At 42.7% G+C, this 21,607-nt stretch overlaps 1 protein-coding gene across 3 annotated transcripts in view; it reads right to left on the bottom strand.

Moving 5' to 3' along the window:
• Nucleotides 1-21,607, bottom strand: part of CFAP61 (cilia and flagella associated protein 61) — a 1,856,219-nt gene that overhangs the window by 1,267,750 nt on the left and 566,862 nt on the right. For all 3 annotated transcript variants that reach the window (XM_086927518.1, XM_086927517.1, XM_086927519.1), the window contains 2 exons: nt 9,150-9,276; nt 706-783 (listed from right to left, as the gene is read on the bottom strand). In XM_086927518.1, coding sequence (XP_086783644.1) covers nt 706-783; nt 9,150-9,276 — 205 coding nt within the window. The remainder of the gene's footprint in view (nt 1-705; nt 784-9,149; nt 9,277-21,607) is intronic.

Raw genomic sequence — 21,607 nt, forward strand, 5'->3', positions numbered from 1 at the left:
ATAGAGGAACCAAGCCAATACCCCAGAATCCCAAACAAAAGGGGCAGTATGAGTGCTCTCAACCGCCTCTGCCCAGGTGGGAGATCCTGGCACCAGGGCTTGCACGACCCATGGCCTACAGCAAGGGTGTGCATCTCACCCACCTTCAGGCTCTTTTTCCATGGCTCCAGGTTCATTCATGGTTGCCAGCCTCTCACTTCCACTCCGCTGCCACCCCATGGGCGTCAGCACCAGTAGCAGTGTAATTTGCCAAGCACAGGGGGTTCGAGCACCTCTCCGGACTATTCTTTGCACCCGATAAGCTGTCGTTTGAAAACTCATTTAGAAGGCAAGCCACCTGCTCTTTGTATTGTAATAAAAAATCCTATATGGACATAGTATAGAGCTCCATAGAACATTAACACCACGGGCTCCATAGCCACAACCCCTATTCCTTGTAGTCTTATTAAATGATTGTAACCCTTTTAGCATATGCCTCGGTATGATCCCGAAACCAACTTCAATATCTATATCTATAAATATCAATATCTAGTTGGGGGGTACACTAATATGCAATATTAACTAGCACCAATAATATATTAGGTCGCTGCAAATAAAGAGATTTAATGAGCATGGGTAAAAACCTGTAGAAGCATCAGGCTTTGTCAATAGTGGAAATAGTGTAGATAATAATATTAAAAGTATTACTGATATTAGAAATCCTACCTCTTCATTTCTGATGATGGATAGTCCAACAATCTGATCAACGATCTCTGCTACAAATGCCTGAATAGGAGTGCCGTCCTGGAAAGAAGAAGCATATGTGTGTTTCCTGTACTTAAAATTGCCACAATTCTCCCATAAAAGCGTTTAAAACGATTAGCCTTTTTGGTAATGCCAAAATATCACTCACATAATTACAAGCATATCAATCAAAACAATTGTATATTATAGAGCGCTTGTTACAACATTCATGCAGACTCAAGAGTTTGCAGTAACACACATTACATTGACTCAAAAAAAATAGCTTACAAGAATGTGTGTATTACATAAATAGTAAATTTTTAAAAAACATCATATTTTGACAGAACTTATTGAGCTCTCAGATCTTCAAATATTAGCGACTATAGAAACAAAATGTCTTTTTCCAGAGCTGGTCCAATCAGACACACTGAGGCACAGCGCTATTTCTTAGAGCTGGTGCGCTTCTGCCAATAGAGCTGTGGAATAAAAAGGAAAGTGTCAGGAAAGCCGGGGTCGCTACCTGGAGGATTTTGGCCAGCTGAAGCCCCGGTGGTGGATGGGTGGTTAGACATTCCAGGTATCAGGCACTTATGGCACTTAAGAATGGGCAGAAGAAGGTAAAAACTAAGTGCACTGTCAAAGTTTGCTTGACAACATTGTCGTCCCAGCTCCTTTAGGCATGCCTACAAGACAGGCTTGAAAGCCTCGGATTATAGAATGAAATGACCTTCAATGCATGCATTCCCCTGCAGCCCTACTAGGTATCGAACGGAGCTCTCAAAGCTCAACCTCAAAAGATTACACCAAATCTGGCGAAGATGCAGTCTCATCGATTGAGAAAGTTCTGGGAAGAGCAGGATTTTATTTCTGCAAAAGGACACACATGTCTTGTTTCTTCTTAACCATAACCCTCAGCACCACTGACCTGTCATACGCAGTTTTCATTGGAACCGGAAGTGCCCCCTCGCTTTTCAACTGTCTGAGCCTCTCCTTGGAATTACTGTCACCTTGGTCAGTTATTACTTACCATGTCAATTGCATAGTTTTCCAACACCTAAGACTTCAAGATGTCGAACACCACCTCCTACGGAATATCCCCCTCCAAGAAAGTTGCTATATCCAGGATGAAGAGATTCATAGCCGTCAATCATCGTCTAAATGTTATGCCTTCAACTCCGGTTTGAAATATAAAGTGATAGCTCAAGTTTCAAACTCTTGCAGCTGATCATGACCCCGTTTCAAACCAGACAGTTGTGAGGGGTAATTTGCACTTGTCTTGCTACCGCCTGAGTTTTTGTTTCCTTCAGTTGTGCTTAAAAACTCTTCAGTTTGCTCTATATTGATAGGATTTACACTATTTACGTTGGCTTGTAAGTCTTTTACCACTCACAAGTTGCAATGTTCCTCTATACAAATCTGATCCTGATGTTCCTGCATCATCTCCTAACTCTGAGACCAGCCGGATGACTTAGGAGTGAAAAAGGCTTGTCATGTTTGCTCTTCCCTTGGTCTTCCGCATTATGAATAATTTCTCAGTGTAATGGGTCTGAATGGGAGATAACTCAGGCCACCATGATGACAAGACCTCCAGCACACCTACCTTTGGCTATGGTTCTGCACTCTTCTCAGCAGGGCGTGGGTGCAAAATGAGAGCCAAAACACATTCAGGCCATTATCTCGATATTAGCCACAACTCTGCTGTGCCATCATGTAACACACTCATAAAGATACATGCTTCCTGGTGATAGGTCCAGTCCATGTCGCGCTTCATTCCAGGGACTACAACTTGCACTGAGTGTCCATCCCTATTGGAGAACTTCAGGAGCTGACTTAGCTCCCTTGACCTGCGCCATCACCCCGTTACCATAACCCTAGCCTGCAAAAGCTCAGAGCAGGTGGTGCTATCATAAAAACCTTCAAACAGCAAGAGGGATCTGCAGTACGTCAACAAGATAAGGCGTCTGGGAACCAAGCAGAAGAAGAAAAGGTAAATCATGGGAGGGTCCGACACTTCTACTTACTCTAGAAATTCAAGGGCTCTGCACATTGTTTGAGAGGGCTGAGCAGGCAAAAAGGGAGCCCTCATAAGAGCCTACAAGTATAGTGGCTGTCTCAAAACTCAGCTGGCCCACATTCCCCACTCATACTCATTTACGAAACACCCTACACTTACTTTAGTGTTCCAGGGAAAGAAGGATAAGAAGTAAGCAGGGTGTGAGGAGTTATTTTCCTTGAAACGATTAATGTTATTTTCTCAGAGCATATATCCTTTTTCAACCAAATACAATGAATGTTGAAATTCCCCTACAAGATATCATACTAAACAGGGATCACAACTCCTTTCTGGTTAACATCTTATTATCTGGCCAAATCTTAAGCACTAAAAGGACCTTGTTGACATCTCACAACTGGGAGTATGCAGACTATGGGAGCCTAATCAGTCGTATTACCTTCAAAAGCTTACAGTCACAAGGATGATTACCAAGAAGGGCCCAACCACTGAGCACCTGCCACCAAAATGACAGATGTGTACACATTAATTATGCACTAAGCTGCCCCTTTATTGCTCATTAGGACAAAAAATCAACATATGTATACCACTCACCTCCATATGTCTCTTGATAGATACTAGTCTGCTAAGGAATCCACCAGGAGTTCAAAATAGTTGATGTGCAGGTGCAAGCTCCTGAACACTTTTTCCTTCGTTAGTCACACAGCCTTTTTGTGCACCCCGACATTTCTTGCTACAGTCCAATTTAGCCACATTTTTGGTGCAGCTGTGAAATGTCCTTTACTAAGCTATGCCTCCTTGTGTTCCTGCCACCACTGAAACTTGATACTGGCTTCCTCAGACAAGGATATCTTTTTGTGTTTGTGAGACCCTTCCTCATAAATATTGATCTCGATCTCAGCAAGGTTCTGTAAAGGAGCAGGCCCGGTATGAAAGAGGTAAGAGACCCTAGAATTCTGGGCAGAATCCTTAGAGAGACTCTCTAGACTCCCAGAATTATCAAAGGTGTACCTGAATTCCATAGCCGAGAGATTATGGACACCAAAGCTACTCACACCTACTTCACCTCTAACTCATGCAAGATAGGGAAAGAGCGAGTTGACTCTCTGGGAAAAGGGAAACAAGAAGTAAAAAACCCAGCTGGAGTACACATTTCAGGACATACATGGAAAAAACAGAAGGAGAATTACTCAAATGTTGTAATGCTAAGTTCAACCAATACTATCAAGAAAGATCTGCCTAACACCCGACATGTCCAATCTGGGTCTTAGCTCATTTCCTGAATTACAAACATATGCATAGCCAAAGAAAACACAGAACATGGAATACTTAGATCGTCAGTCTTTTAATCACTTGTATATATTGTTAACCCTCACCAACCACCCGCGATGCCCAGAAACCAGCGATTGATAACTGGACAGCCCTCACCACTGAAGACAATGAAGTCAATCCACTCAGGGGCCCCCACGGACCCCTGCCCCCACCACATCTTCAACAGAGCCTCCGACACCATCGCACCCATGCTCCATCACACCATCAACCACTCCCTGGAAACCGCCTCGTTCTTTGACGACTGGAAACACGCCAAGGTCAACCCTCACCTGAAGAAACCCTCAGCAGACGCCATCAACCTCAAAAACTACAGACCCATCTCCCTGCTCCTGTTCTCATTGAAAATCATCGAGAAAGCCAGCTCGCCACATTCATTGAAGAACACAACATCCTTGACTCCTCCCAGTCCAACTTCAGAAAAAAACACAGCACAGAAACCGCCCTCCTCACCACAACAGATGACATCCGCACCCTACTGGACAAAGGAGAGACAGTAGCCCTCATCCTCCTCGGCCTCTCAGCAGCATTCAACACAGTCTCCCACCGCACCCTAATACGCAGTCTCTACGACGCAGGAATCAAGGACAAGGCCCTTGACTGGATCCGCTCCTTCGTCTCCGGCAAGACGCAGTGGGTCAGACTCCCCTTTCCTCTTGGACCCTATGCCTACCACCTTTGGAGTCCCCCATGGCTCTTCCCTCAGCCCAACCCTTGTCAACGTCTACATGGCTCCACTCGCTCCCATCGTCAGAACCTATGGACTCAACATCGTGTCATAAGCAGACGACACCCAACTCATCCTCTCCCTATCCAACGAGCCCAACACATCTTTCGAGAAGGCATGGAAGCCGTCGCCAAATAGATGAAAAACAGCTGCCTATAACTAAACACCAACAAAACAGAAGTACTCATCATGGGCTCAAACGCCCACGCCTAGAGCGACACCTGGTGGCCCCTGCCCTCGGAAACCCGCCAGCCCCCACGGACCACGCACACAACCTGGGAAACATCATGGACTCCGAGCTCAAAATGGACCACCAAATCAGCTCTGTCTCGTCTTCCTGCTTCCACACCCTCCGTCCCCTTCATAAGACCTTCAAATGGATTCCCCTCAAACACTGAAAGACCGTCACTCATGCGCTGTTCACCAGCAGACTCTACTACGGCAACGCACTCTATGCCAAAATAAACAAAAACCTCACCCACAGGCTACAGAACATCCAGAACACCGCTGCAAGACTAGTCCTCAACCTGCCAAAACAGTGCCACATCTCCCAGCACCTGCACACACTCCACTGGCTTCCCGTCGAGGCGAGAATCACTTTCAAGATACTCACCCACGCACACAAGGCCCTTCATGACACCAGACCAGCTTACCTGAACAACTGACTCAAATTCCTCGCATCAGTCCAGCTCTCCAACGCCGTGGTCCCCCGCACCAGATCGGGAGCCCGCTCCTTCTCTTTCCTCGCGGCCAAAGCATCGAACGCCCTTCCACTCCACCTCAGACAAACATCGCTCCCCATCTTCGCAAGAAACCTCAAGACCTGGTTCTTCGACAGACCCCCTCCTTGATGGAATGGAACCTGCACCCCCCCACCCCTAGCACCTTGAGACCTTTAAGGGTGAGTAGTCGTGCTTCAACAAACCCCTGATTGATATATTGGTCACTTTACCACTACACCTACTTTGACTTCAGTCACTAATATTTCTAAATATTATAGGAAAATTAGGTGAGACTTAAATATCTCAAGTCTCTCAAAAGTCTTCCACTAAAGATTGTAATAAATATCAAAGAATTTATTCTCGGAGAAAAGAAAATTCAATAAGTCACCACATGATATCTTAATGTGCCATAAAGTAGTACTTAATTGAAAAAGAAAATGTTCAGAGAAGATCAGTTACATCTCTTACCTTCAGACCAAAATGAAGCCACCAAGTTCATAAACATTTCTGTAAATTTCTCAAATTCACAGCACAGCAGAAACTATTTACAATGTCTCTACTCTACTGTTATGAAATTGAGAGTGTCTTTCACGATGTCCTATTGCAGCAATCATATAGAGCTGGAAAGCATTCGCTCTAGCTGAGGAACCTCCTGAAAGTGTTTTTGAATAATACTATAGGATGTCTCATTTCAAAACCAATATGGCCAATGGAAGAGTCAAATGTGACTACATATTACTTCTTCATGTACAATTCTGCCACATTGTCTGTAGGAGAAAGGACATATTATCTGTACTTCTTTAACATTCTGAATTAAGGCAAAAGGCATACTTGAGAACATTATTTCTGTCCTGACTCTCAATGTCTTTCCCTCCAACTCCTGACAAGCACGCACTGCACTTTGGTCTTAATCAAAGCCACCTTGGTAACTTAAAGAAGGTGAGTTTCTGAAATTGAAACCACCACAATTCCAAGATCGCCATGTTCTCTCTGGTTGTCAGGCAGTTTTCTCCCAAATGCCCAAAAAGCCCAGACATTCAAAATGGTCCAAAGCTAAGTGAACTTGAGAACCTAACACCTCCATTCTGGGGCCGTACAAATTATATCTTCTAAATAAATAATATGTTTGATTCCCTAAGCCCTCACACAGGCTCTTCATAATACCGGTGTGGATAGCAGGATAAATGGGAATACCTTGAACTCCCATATCTGTCCTCTCCAGCCAAATTCAAGGAACTTAGGATGTAATTTGTTAGGGGACTATCAGATACATGTCCCAGAAATACAGTCTGGCTAGCCAATCATTTTCCAATATATCTGAGGATCTCCATCTTAAAGTGTATGTACGCAAAACTGGAATTGTGATCCCCGAGGTTTATCAGACAAAGTCACAGTGGCTCCTCTACTTTCATTAAAAAATCAAAAATTAAGAACTTAGACACAAAAAGGATATCTTTATGGCTCCTTTGACCTCTAAATTGAGTATATCATGATCAATCAAAACCTACTCTTCTTAAGAAAACTGTATGTGTTTGATCGTATATGCAGTACACAGGACTCACAGAATTATATGTTGAACTGCTGAATGATTTTTAGAACACTGGCACCACTTGTGATTATACATCTGAGTGAAAATAACCTGCCCCTCTCCCAACTTTTATTTGGAAAGAAGGTGAAGTGATCAATTGCAATGGTTCCTGCAACTCAACCAAAAACTAGGCCTGGGTGGTAAATTCCTTTCTGCTTGTGGAATTTGCATAATTTCACGTTCCGCGGAGAACGCAGAATTGCCAGAAATTCCGCGATCCGTGGCTTCGTGGAATTTTTTGCTTGTTCGGGCTCTCAAAATACGTGTTCGGAAGACATTTCTCCCCGAGCATGCAAACAGTGTTCGCGAACAGGAAAAAAAGCATTGCAAACAGGCGAAACAAGCAATTCCGTGGGTTTGCAGAACTTTTGCATGTTCGTGGACACTTGTTATCACACAAATTCCTCCCACCCCTACCAAAAACTCGATAGCCAGACCCGCCATTGCCTGAAAAAAGGGGTTGAACCTACTATGCTCCTGCCAACCTTCACTTTCTTTTAACTATTGTACTAAATACCCTGAACTCGAGCCCAGCAGTGCAAGCATGCCTTGTCAACTTTTGCCTCTTCAAAAGACTTGAGAACAAAAAGTTTGTGTATTGCCGGGATGACATTGTGTTGTCTATTTAGACGCCACCCCTGCATGCTGATGTCAGTTCTGACACGACATTCCACGTCACGGTCATTCCAGGTTTGGATTACTTTTCCTTATCTGGGGCAGTTTTTAGCATGTAATGAGCATAGTGATAAGCTCAGTGTCAGCAGACTCTCTAGGTGGTGTGATACTGGGTGTGGTAGGTGGGGATGGTCATCTGTTGTGGTAGCCGCAGGAATGTAAATGTTTCTTCACTTCAATGTCTGTACTATGTGTATCCATTAGTTTGTGTGAGTTGGGTGTTAAGGTGATTAAATAATAAACCTAAAAAAAGAACTTATAAAGGTAAGTGGCACTAATGATCTCAAGATTTCCCCTTAGTGGCTTTACAAAATGAAAGCCTTTCCTACCTCATTCAAAGGGGTTAGACTAGGAGTATCCAAAATGATACAGTTTTCAATTGTTGTTATGGAGTAACTTGTATATTTCTCCTCTTTTTTCAACATAAGGATATTTAGTAAAAGACTTCCTTAGCTCACGCATGGGGATTGTTTCTCACCCTATCATTACAATTGTGGATTCTTTGGGAAGTCTAACGTCCAGCTTCAATCAGTTAAAAATTATTCCTCCTGTGTGTTGATGGGAGATTTCTAATCCAGTCTCCCACCATCTCAAGACTGTGCAATAGCTCCATATCGACAGCAGTTGCATTTCAAGGTACTGTGTATTAGCCACCATCCGATTACCTCAAATTCTAAAAACGTCCTAAAACATGTTTCCTTAATGTATTCATTTGTGGTATCACTTTACCATATAATGCCAAGAAATTAAATGATGTTGGTGTGCTCTATAAGTATATTTTGAGCTATTTTAGCACAGCACTGATAGTGGGCTTGTCTCTGAAAATTGTGGAATCGATTATTTAACAATGCTTACTCTACATTATCCGAGGTTGTGATAGTAGATGGTGGAAACAATAGTGTATCCAACAACAAATACTATGTTCATCTTACAGAAAGCACTGCATTGGAAAACACCTGTGTCTGACAACATTACAACAGAAAGATAAAAACTATACTGGAAAAAGACATTATAAAACAATTCAAATAAACAGTGGGCACATACCAGTGTTTACCAAACATTCAGCATTAAATAGATGCTATTAGTTAAATCATGTTAAAAAGAGGAAAAGAGCTGAAATGTTAAATTCCCAAGACATTGTGAGAAAGCAACAGAAGAACCATACAGGCTCTAGAAATAAACGGTGTAATCTGTACTCTAAAGGAAATAAAATCAATAATTGCAATGGTGTCTGGTTGTTTTGGAAATAATTTCAAGGAGTTCAACAGAAACCGACCTGGTCTGCTTATTGATGTGGCCTCTCTCGAGTAAAGAGGCTAGCATGATTGATAAAAAACAATCAGTACAATTGTTGTAAACGGTTTTTGTACTTACTGGATCTCTGCGAGCATTGTTGTAGATCGTAACTGAATTCAGCATGCTTTCATGGAGATCCAGAGCTTTGACAAGTGCTTCAATGGCAGGGAAATCAGTAGATTTTGCAAGCCTCACATTTAAAGAGCTAAATGGTTAATCGAGATATAAAAGAGAAGATGATCATAAAACACAAACATACAAACAAACACACACACACACATTATGTCAAGTCTACGGACCTCTGCTATAAAACGTTAACATTCAGAGATGACAACATTTAATGAACAGTTCTAGGAAACCTCTTTCTTTTATTTAAATATTTTGTATTGATTACAGAATAGAAAATATATATTGACACATAGCATAATATATGCCAAATTCTTAGCTCCAATTAATCTTACCATGTCATGAGAATAAGAAAAAATGAAATCCCTATTAAACTATTAAAATCTTTTTTCCATCTCTCACCATACTCATTCTTTTTGGACTGAGGCATTTATGACACTCTGTTAGAGTTTACTTCCTTCTACACATAAATTAATGCATGTTTGTGGACCAACCACTCTGCGGCAATCTTTCTTAAATTATATACATTCAAATCCTTTAACTCTGCAGGCATATTAAGGCAATGTCTTTACTGGCAGAGTAATTCAAGGGTAGGGCAAATATATTAAAAACCTTTAATCTCTGGAAATTTGTATTGTATGCCATCTTCTTAAGGCTATCATATTTATAGTTTAAGGAACCAATTCAGAAATGTTCTAACATTTTTTGTCATCCTTGTGCAATAAGTATTAATATCTTCGCATAGCTGGGCCAACAGAACACCAATCTATTTTAAAATATTTGGAATCACTGTGGCATTTAACTCAAGATCATAACGTCTAACTCGCCTTCAATTTGGTACACATAGATATCTTTCAACATACTCACGATTGCCTTTTAAAAAAACTTATTGTGGGACTTGCATTTAGATATGTATACAACTATCCTCAATATCCCGACATCGCCACTAATTGCCTGCAGGGTTTGAGAACATTTTCGTTATCCTTTTCGGATTAGGATACCATGGAAAAATCACCTTGAAGATGTTTTCTGGATATTGGAAACATTTCTACCCTCTCGAAATGTCCTTTCAAAGTTCCTCCCACACCTTATGCTCCATTTATATATGTCGAGAAATAGGACTGTGGACACTGTACAGGTCTTAATATATGTCTGCATTGATATCAGATCTCTTGTGGCTTTCTGTCTAATCTCTGGATACAGGACCAGTGGCATATTTGAAAATTACCTAACTTGTTGGATTTTTTAGCTAGAGTTACTCCAACTCCTTGTGCAGTGTTATAGACTTAATTTTGCCTCTTCCAACATGTTCCCACTAACCTTACACTTCCCACTTAGCAAGTCTTGGATACATTTTTTGTTGCATTTCCAGTGTGAATTCCATGTTAAAGTAAATTGGTGTTAGTGGTGAGGAGTGTGTTGTAACTTGATTTATAGTTACCAACTCCTGCTGTGTTTCTAGACTTGTTCTGGTGACATTGTTTAGGCCTGGGCATCCATAAAAGATCACATAAAGCATGCCCAGCTACAGTGAAGTTTATGTGGACCCGCTGTTTATCAGATTCCATGCAAGTCAAAGTTCCTATTACATGATATTGTGCTACCTGATAAATGCACTGCACAGGCTAGTCCTTCTTCAGTATTTTGGTAATAAGAATTGTTGAATCTTTTCAGGGGATTCACCCATTTCCCAAATGAATTATACCATTTTGCTTCAACCTGAGTCGTTTCCTTTGGGAGTGACTACTGGAATCACTGGAAATAGGTATAGTAATTGTAGCAAGTTGTACATTTTGAGAATATTAGCTATGCTCAAATTGATACACCCACCAAAGCTTTCATTTCACTTCATCTTTCTTCCATCCCTTAGCCTTAGCCAAATGGTTTGGCAATATTAATAAGCTTGAGGAAAACGAGATAGGTTGAGAATCTCTGAATTACTATATTTTGACAGCAGATGCCATTTAAAATTCAGCTTGTTCCTTTGTGAGAGCAGAGAGGAGAGAATGAGACAATCTGCAAGTGAACTTATCTTGGATTAGAACAGCTCTGCTATGCATCTATCTGGGTCACTGCTCTCACAATCACAGCCCTCCCTCAAACTGTGAATTCTGATGTTACCTATTTACACGCTATTTTCTAAGTTCTTTGGGACACGTACACCTTAGCTGACTCCTGAGTGACCTGACCGAACTGACTCCCTTGCCCGAGGCTGACCTCGTTGAGCCAGTTCCTTGTTAAGCAGCTGGTCAGATAGAGATCAAAGAGCAGGACATTGCTGAGTTTATGGTACATGCACACACCCTCTTATCTTGATTCTCATCTGCTTCTATTCCTTCCTTTATGGCTTAATTATTGATTGGGTTGAGGTCTTTTATGATGTGTCCGTCCGGCCTGATCGAACAGGAATGTTGGATTTTGCTTGGTCATTTCTGGTGGGCTGGACAACGGAAAGTGGGATTGTCGTCATGCGATATGTTTGCAATATCACCCTACGATTGGTCAGTTTGTATGTAATCGATGCTAGCCAGGAATGTGATTTTTAGCATAAAAGACGATGCTCCGCTCTATGAATTTGTGCAGTCTCTAGAGAACCACCCGTGTTGTGCTTTGTAGACCTCTGTTCCTGGTTGCAGCCAATAAATTTGGTCTTTGACGTCATCAAGAAGTGTCCCGTGTCTCTGTTTGCCAAGGCAGGGGAATCCGAAGACATCGGGCGTTATCCCTGGCGCCGCTGGGTTCTAAAACCCGGTTCTTCACGTCCTCACTCTATCTATCTATCTATCTATCTATCTATCTATCTATCTATCTATCTATCTATCTATCTATCTATCTGTCTATCTATCGTCCTCACTCTATCTATCTATCTATCTATCTATCTATCTATTGTCCTCACTCTATCTATCTATCTATCTATCTATCTATCTATCTATCTATCTATCTATCTATCGTCCTCACTCTATCTATCTATCTATCTTTCTATCTATCTATCTATCATCCTCACTCTATCTATTGTCCTCTATCTATCTATCTATCTATCTATCGTCCTCACTCTATCTATCTATCTATCTATCTATCTATCATCCTCACTCTATCTATCTTTCGCACTCACTCTATCTATCTATCGCATCACCACAGCATCACTCAGCACCACCACAGAATCAATCAGGGGCACCACAACATCACTCAGGGGCACCATAACATCACTATGCTCTACCACAGCATCACTGAACACCAAAGCATCACTTGTCGCCACCACAACATCACTCAGCGCCACCACAGCATCAATCTGTGCTACCATTCAACAACAACTGGTTCAAATATGTTCTCTCAATGTTTCAAGCTTTATTACAAATGTCACAAAAAGATGTTAATATTTCACTTCTGTTCTTGGATTTTCGTCACAATAAAATACACCAAACAAAATTTTCACAAAAGTTATGTACAAAAGTTAAAGCTCTTGCCATTATAAATTACAATAACTTTTATTTAAGTATTAATTATTAAAAAAAATTAAAAGCCATTGTTATTTGTAATATCACTACATCTAAGTCAAGTAAATTCAACACATATGGCATTACAAATGCTATAGGTGTCACATTTGCGAAAGTTAAAACTATTGGCATTGTAAATGACAAACGGCCGGATTCATCAAGCTGAAAACGGCTCGCAAAGGGCCAGATTCTGAGAATCTGGCCCTTTGCGAGCGCTATTTTTGCATTTGGGATTCATCATCCCAAATGCAAAAATCGCATTTTAAGAAATCGCATATTTGCGAATAATTGCATTTAAGGAATCTCAATTAGAGATTCCTTAAATGCAATTCAAGAAGCATTTAAAAATTGCGAAATCGCTATTTTGGGCCACTATTTACCGTGAGGTCAAACCTCGTGGTAAATAGCGAAAACTTAGAAAAATGCATTTAAATGCATTTTTCTAAGTTGCATGTTACACACACACATGTCCTTTGGACATGTGTGTGCGCAACACCAATGTAGATTACATTTCAAGGGTGCTACAGGGTGTCCTTTGGACACCCCTGGCACCCTTGAAATCGCATCCTTATTTGCGAGTAGCAATTTGCTAATCGCAAATAAGGAATGTGTAGGAGTCGCAATTTATTTAGCGAATCCTACATGAATCCCGTTTTGCAAGTCCTTAATAGGGATTCCTTAATAATCGCTATTAAGGACTCGCAAAACCGCACTATGATGAATCTAGCTGAAAGCTATTAATTTCGCTATTTTCAAAACCAACACATAAATAAAATATTTGTCATTTACAATGCCAATAGCTCAAACTTTTCTAATGCGAGACCTATTGCATTGCAAATGCTTGTTTAAATTAGCCAAGTAAATCAAAAGTTCTTCTTAGGTGAACCACTAAGAAACCTTGATCGCCATGTTGAGGTCTTCGGTTGAGATGAGAAAACCTTGCTTCCGCTTATCATTAGGGGAACCTCAGGGATGTGGCAGGAAATTTTAGAACTTGCCTTATTTGGTCTTTTTGACACTTTGTAGCATTGATAAATGCGACTGAAGGAATTTTCACTTGGCCCCCACACAATAGTGGATTCAAAACAACTCATTTTTCCACTATATCTTTTAAATAGTCTCAATTTATTTATGAATTAGGTTTACAAAGCGCATGAATTACCCCCGAAGGGGTATCTCCACGCTGTGGGAAACATAGCAGCTGGAACAGACCAGAGGGAATAGATTCAGAAAAGCTATGTTTTAAGAGATTTCATGAATGGAAGAGAGTCTGAGCATTTTCGAAGGTGGATCCGGAATTGATTCCAGTAGTAGGGGCTAAACAGAAGAAGGCTTTACCATCTCTACAACCTTTTCTAAAATGGGGAATCACAAGCAGGGATTTCTCTCCTGATCTGAGATCTATTTGGCTGATAGGGGATGAGTTTTTCAATTAAGTAAACAGGTCCTCTGCCATTCACACCTTTATGCACAATGCAGCATATCTTGAACTTAACTCTCTTGCATATTGGCAGCCAATGAAGTTGTCGCAAGAGAGGGACAGATGCCGTTCTGGCTGGTAAGTTCTTAAGAAGTCAGGCAGCAGTATTCTGCACCACTTCGAATCTATTTAAAGAAGGCTCACTGGCTGCAATCAGGAAGGCAGTACAATAGTCCAGGCAACTAATCACTAGTGCCTAAACAAGCCTTTTTCACAGAGAGAGAGGGAGAATAAGGCAAACTCTGCGCAAAAGGCTCAGCATATGGAAACAAGAACCTGAGGTGGCCACCACCTGATCTTTTATAGTGAGTGTCTGGTCTAACCAGATGCGCAGGTTCCTAACCACTGTCTTAGGAGCGGGGGCATTACCCAACTCAGGGGGGCCCCCACTCTGGAGACCAGAGCAAACGGATATCACCGAAGAGCATGATCTCTGTTTTCCCATCATTCGCCTTCATCCAAGAAGCAATTGCTGTCATGCCTTCTGAGAAACAAGCCTGAGTGTTCATAGTATTCTTATAAAATGATAGCAGAAGCTGAGTATCATCAGCATATGGAATTGGAGTGAAGCCAAATTTAATGGTCTGTGAACGATGGGATAAAAAGCTCGAAAAAGCTTGTCCACAGATCCCAATCTCATTAAGTCTCTGGTGCTTTTAAGGTGAGATACTGTGTTGAAGGCTGCCAACAAATCCAGCAGCACCAACTAGACTACCTGGTCTTTATCAAGGGAATATCTTATGTTGTCTGTAACAGCAATCAGTGCTGACTCCATACTGTATATTTATCTGAAGCCAGACAGTGAGGAATCAAGGCATCCAAAAGAATCGCTGTATTCTGAGAGTAATTTATTGATGTGTTTTCCTGAGTTTACTCAGTAGGGGCAGGAGGGAGATAGGGCAGCAGTTAGATAAATGCGTTACTGGGACATTCACCTTTTTTTGAATGGGGATTATCTGTGCTGCTTTTCTTACTAGTGGAAGTTGGCCCTCCCTCATAGAGAGATTGAGTATCATGGAAATAGAGGGAGCCAATTGTTTATGTAGCAGGTAGGAGATCCTCGCTGGAATTAAATCCGTAGGTGACCCTGATTTGGCTGCTTTTAACATTGCCTCATCTGTGTCTACTGTGAGCGGGGTAAAACTGTCCAAAAAAATGGACATTGTCCGAAGTAGGTACAGTGTGACTTATTGTTTAACTGGGAGAATCCCAAGCTCCAGTAAATTTATTGTAAATCAAATTGATTTTGTGCTCAAAATTATTGCGATCTCATCACAAAGTTCTTGAGACAGGAGGGGATATCATTGGTGCAGGCCCTCGGAATAGTAAAAGATTTAAGAATTAGATATAATTCTTTAGAGAATTCCCTGCCTGGTTAAGTCGTGAGGTGATATGGGCTCTGTGGGCATTTTTTAAATTCTTATGATAGAGAGTGTTAGACCCGGAATCACTGGTTGGCTGAAGTAGGTACCTAGGCCAAATAGGGACAGTATTCCTCAGTCCCTTCAGTTGTTTCTTACTTGGCAAAGGGTCCTCTTGACCACGAAGTAGCTTCAGTCTTGTTCAAACTTGATCAATCCATTTCTCCCAAGTTCAGGGGTTTCAGCTCTCATAGTTATATCCCTAAATGTCTTGATGTCTTTGTGTTCAGGGAGGCTCTGACACCGGTTGAAACCAGTTCTGGGTGCCTCCCTGACAGTAACACCTTCTTCCTTTGATTAGTGGGGGTCTGGATTCTCAATCACTCAGCAGGAGATGGAACCATTGTTTTATGGCAGCCACCCAGGTCTCTTCACCTCCCCCTGCACTCCTGATGCAGGTCAGCCTGTTGCTGTCTCACCTTCTCCCCGGGTCAAGACATTCCCCAGATCCTATAACTTTCAAATCGAGACAGTCAATCCACAACCATGCAGAGACACACAGAAATGTTAGAGCACAAAAACCCAGCCACTTCTAAAAGAGTGGCTTCTAAACACACAATGCAAAAATTACCTTCATAAAACGATGTTATTACATTGTGAGTTCAGGCATACTAAACTTCACCTCTCCATCTTAAGGCTTTGGCAAGATAAGCTGTAAAACATATTACACAGCCTCCTCATTCTGTCCTATGGGCACAATGGCCTTTCCACAATGAAAAACTAAATGGAGATTATTTCACTGTCAAGACATGGTACACACCTTAGTACATGTCCTACCTTTCACATGCACTGCACCCTGCCCAGGGGGTACCTTGGGCCAACCATAGGGGTGTCTGATGTGCATAGAAAGGGAAGGATAAGGTCTGGCAAGTGGGTGCACTTGTCAGAACATCATGACAGTTTTAACAAACTTCCTGCAGGCACTGCAATGGTAGGCCTGAGTTCCCTCTTTAAGGCTACTTGTGTGGGTGGCACAATTAGTGCTGCATGCCCACTAGTAGCAGTTGCCCTGGCACAAATAGTGCACTTTACTAGGGACTTTACTAGTAAGGCAATCATACCAATCATGGACAACCAATTACCATTACAGTTTATACAGGGAGCATTTGCACTTTGACACTGATCAGCAGTGTCTAAGTGCCCAAAGCATCTATGTCGGCGACACCATGTCAGAAAAAAGGTCTGGGGGAAAGCAAAATGTTTAGGGAAGTTTAGCCAAAAAGAGCCAAGTCCAACAGAGAGCTCGGGAACTCTAATAGGCTTATCATTCTGGTTGTGTGAGTGGTGCCAATATCTCTATTTTTGCGAAGGGTTTTCTCCTTATGCAGTAATTGAGAATACCAAGCTGCATGTGGCCGTCGTGTATCATTAAGTTGATGTTTCAGAGGGGCCAAACTATCTATAACCAATTTTACAGCATTGTGGTAGTCATTTAAGGAATCAATGGTATTCCTCGATTTCCAATTCATATGTCATGAAAATTCGTTCATAAAGACGTCCGGTGTAATTTATGCCATTTTCTCCTAAAACTACATTGGAGGGTGGGGACTCCACCTTGGCCCTAAATATTTACAAATCAACAGTGAATGGTCAGACCATACCAAAGGGTGGGGGGGGGGCACAATATGAATGTGCGGTGAGTTGGTCAGGATAAGATCCAGCGTATGTCCTGCTGAATAGGTTGGGCCCTCATTAATCTTTTCCAGACCAATAGTAACCAAATTGGCAAGGAGGAGAGAGGCTTCCGCATTATAGGCAATTTCACTACGTATAATAAAATCCCCTAATAAAAGAAAGTGTTTGGTAGAAATGGTATGGGGAGCGATCAATTCCTTCAATTGAAGCATAAAATCACGGAGGGGTCCGGGGGGGTGGGTGGGGGGGGGGGAATACACAAGGGCACCTTTCCAGCAGTCATTAGGCAAGAGATTAATTCTAAAAATACAAATCTCTATCTCATGTTCAGAGCAATGTTCGAGTATAGATACCTTGATAGAATCTTTATGGACAATGGTAATACCTTGGCCCGCTTGGTTCTCCCTATCAATCCTTTGAATGCGATAGCTCTCGGGGAGTGCCACAGTAATGGAGGGAGTGGAGGTAGGTTGTAGCCAAGTCTCGGTGAGAAACCCGAGGTCATGTGTTGTCTGAGGTAAGCAAGTCCAAGATTTCTGCAACATGCTTAGGCAAAGATTTAACATTACCCAAGAAGCATTTCCACACTTGAGTCGGCTTAATGGACAGAATGTCGGAGGGCGAAGAAGAAGTATCCAGAATGTAATTCCTAACCACCTGGTCAGGGATAGGCTGTACAACTGCTTTCTGCCTCAACTCAGAGCTTTGGAATTGACAGTATCTACAGGAAAACGGATCCTCCATATTAAAAAAGAGTTATTTGAGCAGTTAGCCTTTTCAAAAGTCTAATACCTAGGAGTTTCTTAGCCGAATAAATACATCTTCGCCAAGGAGCAATGTCTGTCCCAAAAGATGCAGGGGTCCTGGCGATGTCTTGGTGAGGCCAGGCGTGCCTTTGGTGCACCAGTGGCGTGCCAGTTGGGCACGTCCGCTGCGTGTCAGCGGAGCCTTGTGTTTTAAATAGGAGCCAGGGAGCAGCTAGACTGCTGACTCCTGTAGCTCCTCCACAAACTGGCAATGGGGGAGGGTTTGTGCTCGCTCGCTCTCCACACAAATGGGAGGTCCTGCAGTGGAACAGAGAGGGGGCAGGGCGTGACATGCAGCTGAAGAGGCAGCAATGGCACGAAGCCAAAAATAGAAGGCAGAGAGGCAGTTTGAGAGTGGCCAACAAGATAAAGAGACTCTGACAGTATTTTAAAAATGAAATTTGAATTCGTAATAAGCAACTAGATACAGCTAATATAATACCTCACACAGATGGAGGCAAAAAGGTCATCACAAATGGAGGCTAAAAGTAAGTTGCTGCAAGCCTGCGCGTCCATATACCATCCATATACCGCTCAAAGGGGCTGCACTCTCTCAGGTTTTCCCACCAGATGGATCATTTGCCACAAAAAGGCATTGTTCAGAGTCACTGAGGCAAAACATCAACAGTCTGACAGACTCCTCATATATTACGCTGCTCGGTGGGTGAGCTGCTGTATGCAATTAATTAGTGGAGCATGCATTTGAGCTGACTCGGGGTTCACGTATGAGCTTTACTGGTGCATCTTTATAGGCATGGATGCATTGCTGAAGGTTATCAGTTCATTTTGACGTTCATTGTACGCCCACATAACATTGTTGCTGATGTGTATATTTCCTCAGAATTCAATCTAATTTCCCTCCAATTCGATCTCCCTTATAAGAGAGAATACACAGCTGTCACAGACAGCATGCGTTCCTGGAGCTGCCCCAGATCAAAGTTGGTGGGGATTAGAGAAAAGCAGCTGCACCAGCGAGCAGAAGAGCCAACGGAACTGAGCTCTTTGGTGAGTCGTCGCAAACGTAATCATTCCTCAGGTACCGATGATGCCTCCGTTAAAGCCACACTCCCCCTGCAGTGTCTTCCCCCTCCCATCTGTCACCTGTGTCACAGCCAGGCGTCAGATCTTGATCGTATATCATCTAGGGGCAATCTACGAGGACCCTTTCCCCTTACCTTCCACTGCCGCCTCCTACCACCCTTTGAACATAAAAGAATGGCTCTTCGGAGTACGCGTCCAAGAAAAAATAAAATATGTATTCAGATACCCAATTATTTATGTGCCAATTATCTTTCAATGCACACGATCGTCAGAAAAATGTACATACATGACTCTCTAGTGCATCTGATGAAGAACTACACAAGACAGAATATCAATGCGTATGTTATTGTTACTCCAACTATGTCCACTAGTTAATTGGATAAATGTCGGCACTCTGCACAAAACATGTGCTGAAACGTGTGCAAGGCACTTTTCTATAGCATTAGAAAACATCTATGTAGCTTCTTAGTGGGCATGGTGTAAAAAGCATGAGCCACATTTTTTGCATACTGACAGCTAGGATATTTCTTTCCTACTGCATCTGACCCCATGCTAGTTTAGAAGCAACCTTTATCCAACCGGAATAAGGGTTTATCTCCTCATTAAAAAAAGGTACACTGCCTTTCAGTAATGAAGCGACAGGTACAGCAGATTAGTGATTTACAAATTTAAACAACAAAACAATCTGTAGGTGAGTCATTGGTATGCTCATGTTATGAGCATTACCTGGAATTGTTGGTATTGTTGATATTTTCAGAGCCCCAGGCTTACTTTTAGTGCTCCCTCTGCCTTAGCAACAGTATGCGTGAAGCCCGAGATGAATCCTAGCACACACTTAAGGCAGCACCATAAAACACCTGCCTGCTATTGCTTGAATATGCCTCATCAGGGACCACGAACATGGTAATGATTTTTAGCACTGCAGGCAGCATAGGAATATGCCTTCTAGAGCACTTCCTAAAGACTTAGAAATGGCAATTTATTGGTCTTTTGTTTCACATTACTATCGGCAATAGGTGGTGCCTTAAGGTTGTTTCTTAACCTTTTGTTATCGAAGCACCAACCATGTAATCTCTTTGCTCTGCCCCATTACAGTCTGATGCTGTGGCCCTTAAAGTAATTAAGGAAGTAGACGAGTGTGTTTGAAAACCAGACCCTGTGAAAGGAAAGAGATGCAGGAGTGGGGAATAGAAAGAAGCAGGCTTTGCTATGTACAGCTTAGCAGCCATGCTCGTAAAGAGACTACAGAGATCACTTGCAGCAAGAGCTGCGTCACAGAAAGGAATGTCGGTAACAAGCCAGCTGGTAGAATGAAACTAAATGAATGAACAGGGTCGAGTAGGGGATGAGAATAAACCGCAGGACTGTTTGGAGGGAAGGGGGCGGGTTCAAACTTTCCACTGACAAAGCCCCTTCTAAGGTTCATATTGTTACATCCGAAACCTGATCAGCATGGGTGTCCACACCACTCTGATACCCAGCTAAGAATATATGTTAAGCCTGTTCCCTTGCTACAAAAACAAGATACCTGTTTATCTTTATTTTTAGAAGATAGACTCCGTAAACGAGGGATGTGCACTGAGACAGACATTATACAACAAAGTGGGGCTGTTCTTAAATACCTCGCAAACAATGATTAATTGTTACTGAGTTCAGCAAAACGCCTGGACGAAATTCTCATCTGTTCCTCAGTATATTAAAATCACAAGCTTAAGGTCGCTCTGAAAGGATTTGAAATGGTAACCTATCATTCAGACTAAGGTTGTCAGCAAACTTAGGTGCTCATTAGGATGGCAGGCGGACCTGGGTCCGTCCGCCACCCCAGAGTAGGAGGGACCGTCCGCAGGGGCAGCGACGGTCCCTCCGTGCAGATTAGGATGTGACCGCCACCCTGGCGTTCACATCCTCAATATTTAACATTGCGGCGGGTGCTGCTTGAAGCAGCACCCGCCGCAAGGTTAAATATGCATGCATCGCATTTGCATGCACAAAGTGGCAGGCACCGCGCGGTGCCTGCTGTTTCGTGCACGCAAATGCAGGGGGGTACCATAGGTACCCATATGTGCACCCCCCACCCCCCTGTCACCCTGGGGGCCCGCAACGGGCCCCCAAAGACATCTCCGTATGCCTTTCCACGGTGGAGAAGCCGCCGCGGAAAGGCATCAGTTTTCCCCTTCCTAATATGGCAGGCGGTATCTGTTAGACACCGCCTCCACATAAGAGCTTTTCCGCCGCGGTAGTAAGGCGACTGCGGCAGACGGTCTTCATGACCCCCCAGCCATCCTAATCTGGCGGGGGGGTCTTTGAAGTGTCCGCAGCCGTTTTTCCGCATCCTCCGGGCCGGCGGACACTTCCGCTGGCCCGGAGGATGCGGAAAAACAGCAATCCTAATGAGGGCCTTAGTTGGAAGTTTGGCGAAGTTTGAGTTAACAGGAGAGTTCTATACAAACAGGTTTTTCGTAGACAGAATTAACCTATTTTTGCTGTGGAAACCCGAAAGACTTGACATATCACAAACTTGTGAACTTCTTTG

The sequence above is a fragment of the Lissotriton vulgaris genome, chromosome 6 (genome assembly GCF_964263255.1).
Source record: "Lissotriton vulgaris chromosome 6, aLisVul1.2, whole genome shotgun sequence".
NCBI classification, from domain to species: Eukaryota; Metazoa; Chordata; class Amphibia; order Caudata; family Salamandridae; genus Lissotriton; species Lissotriton vulgaris.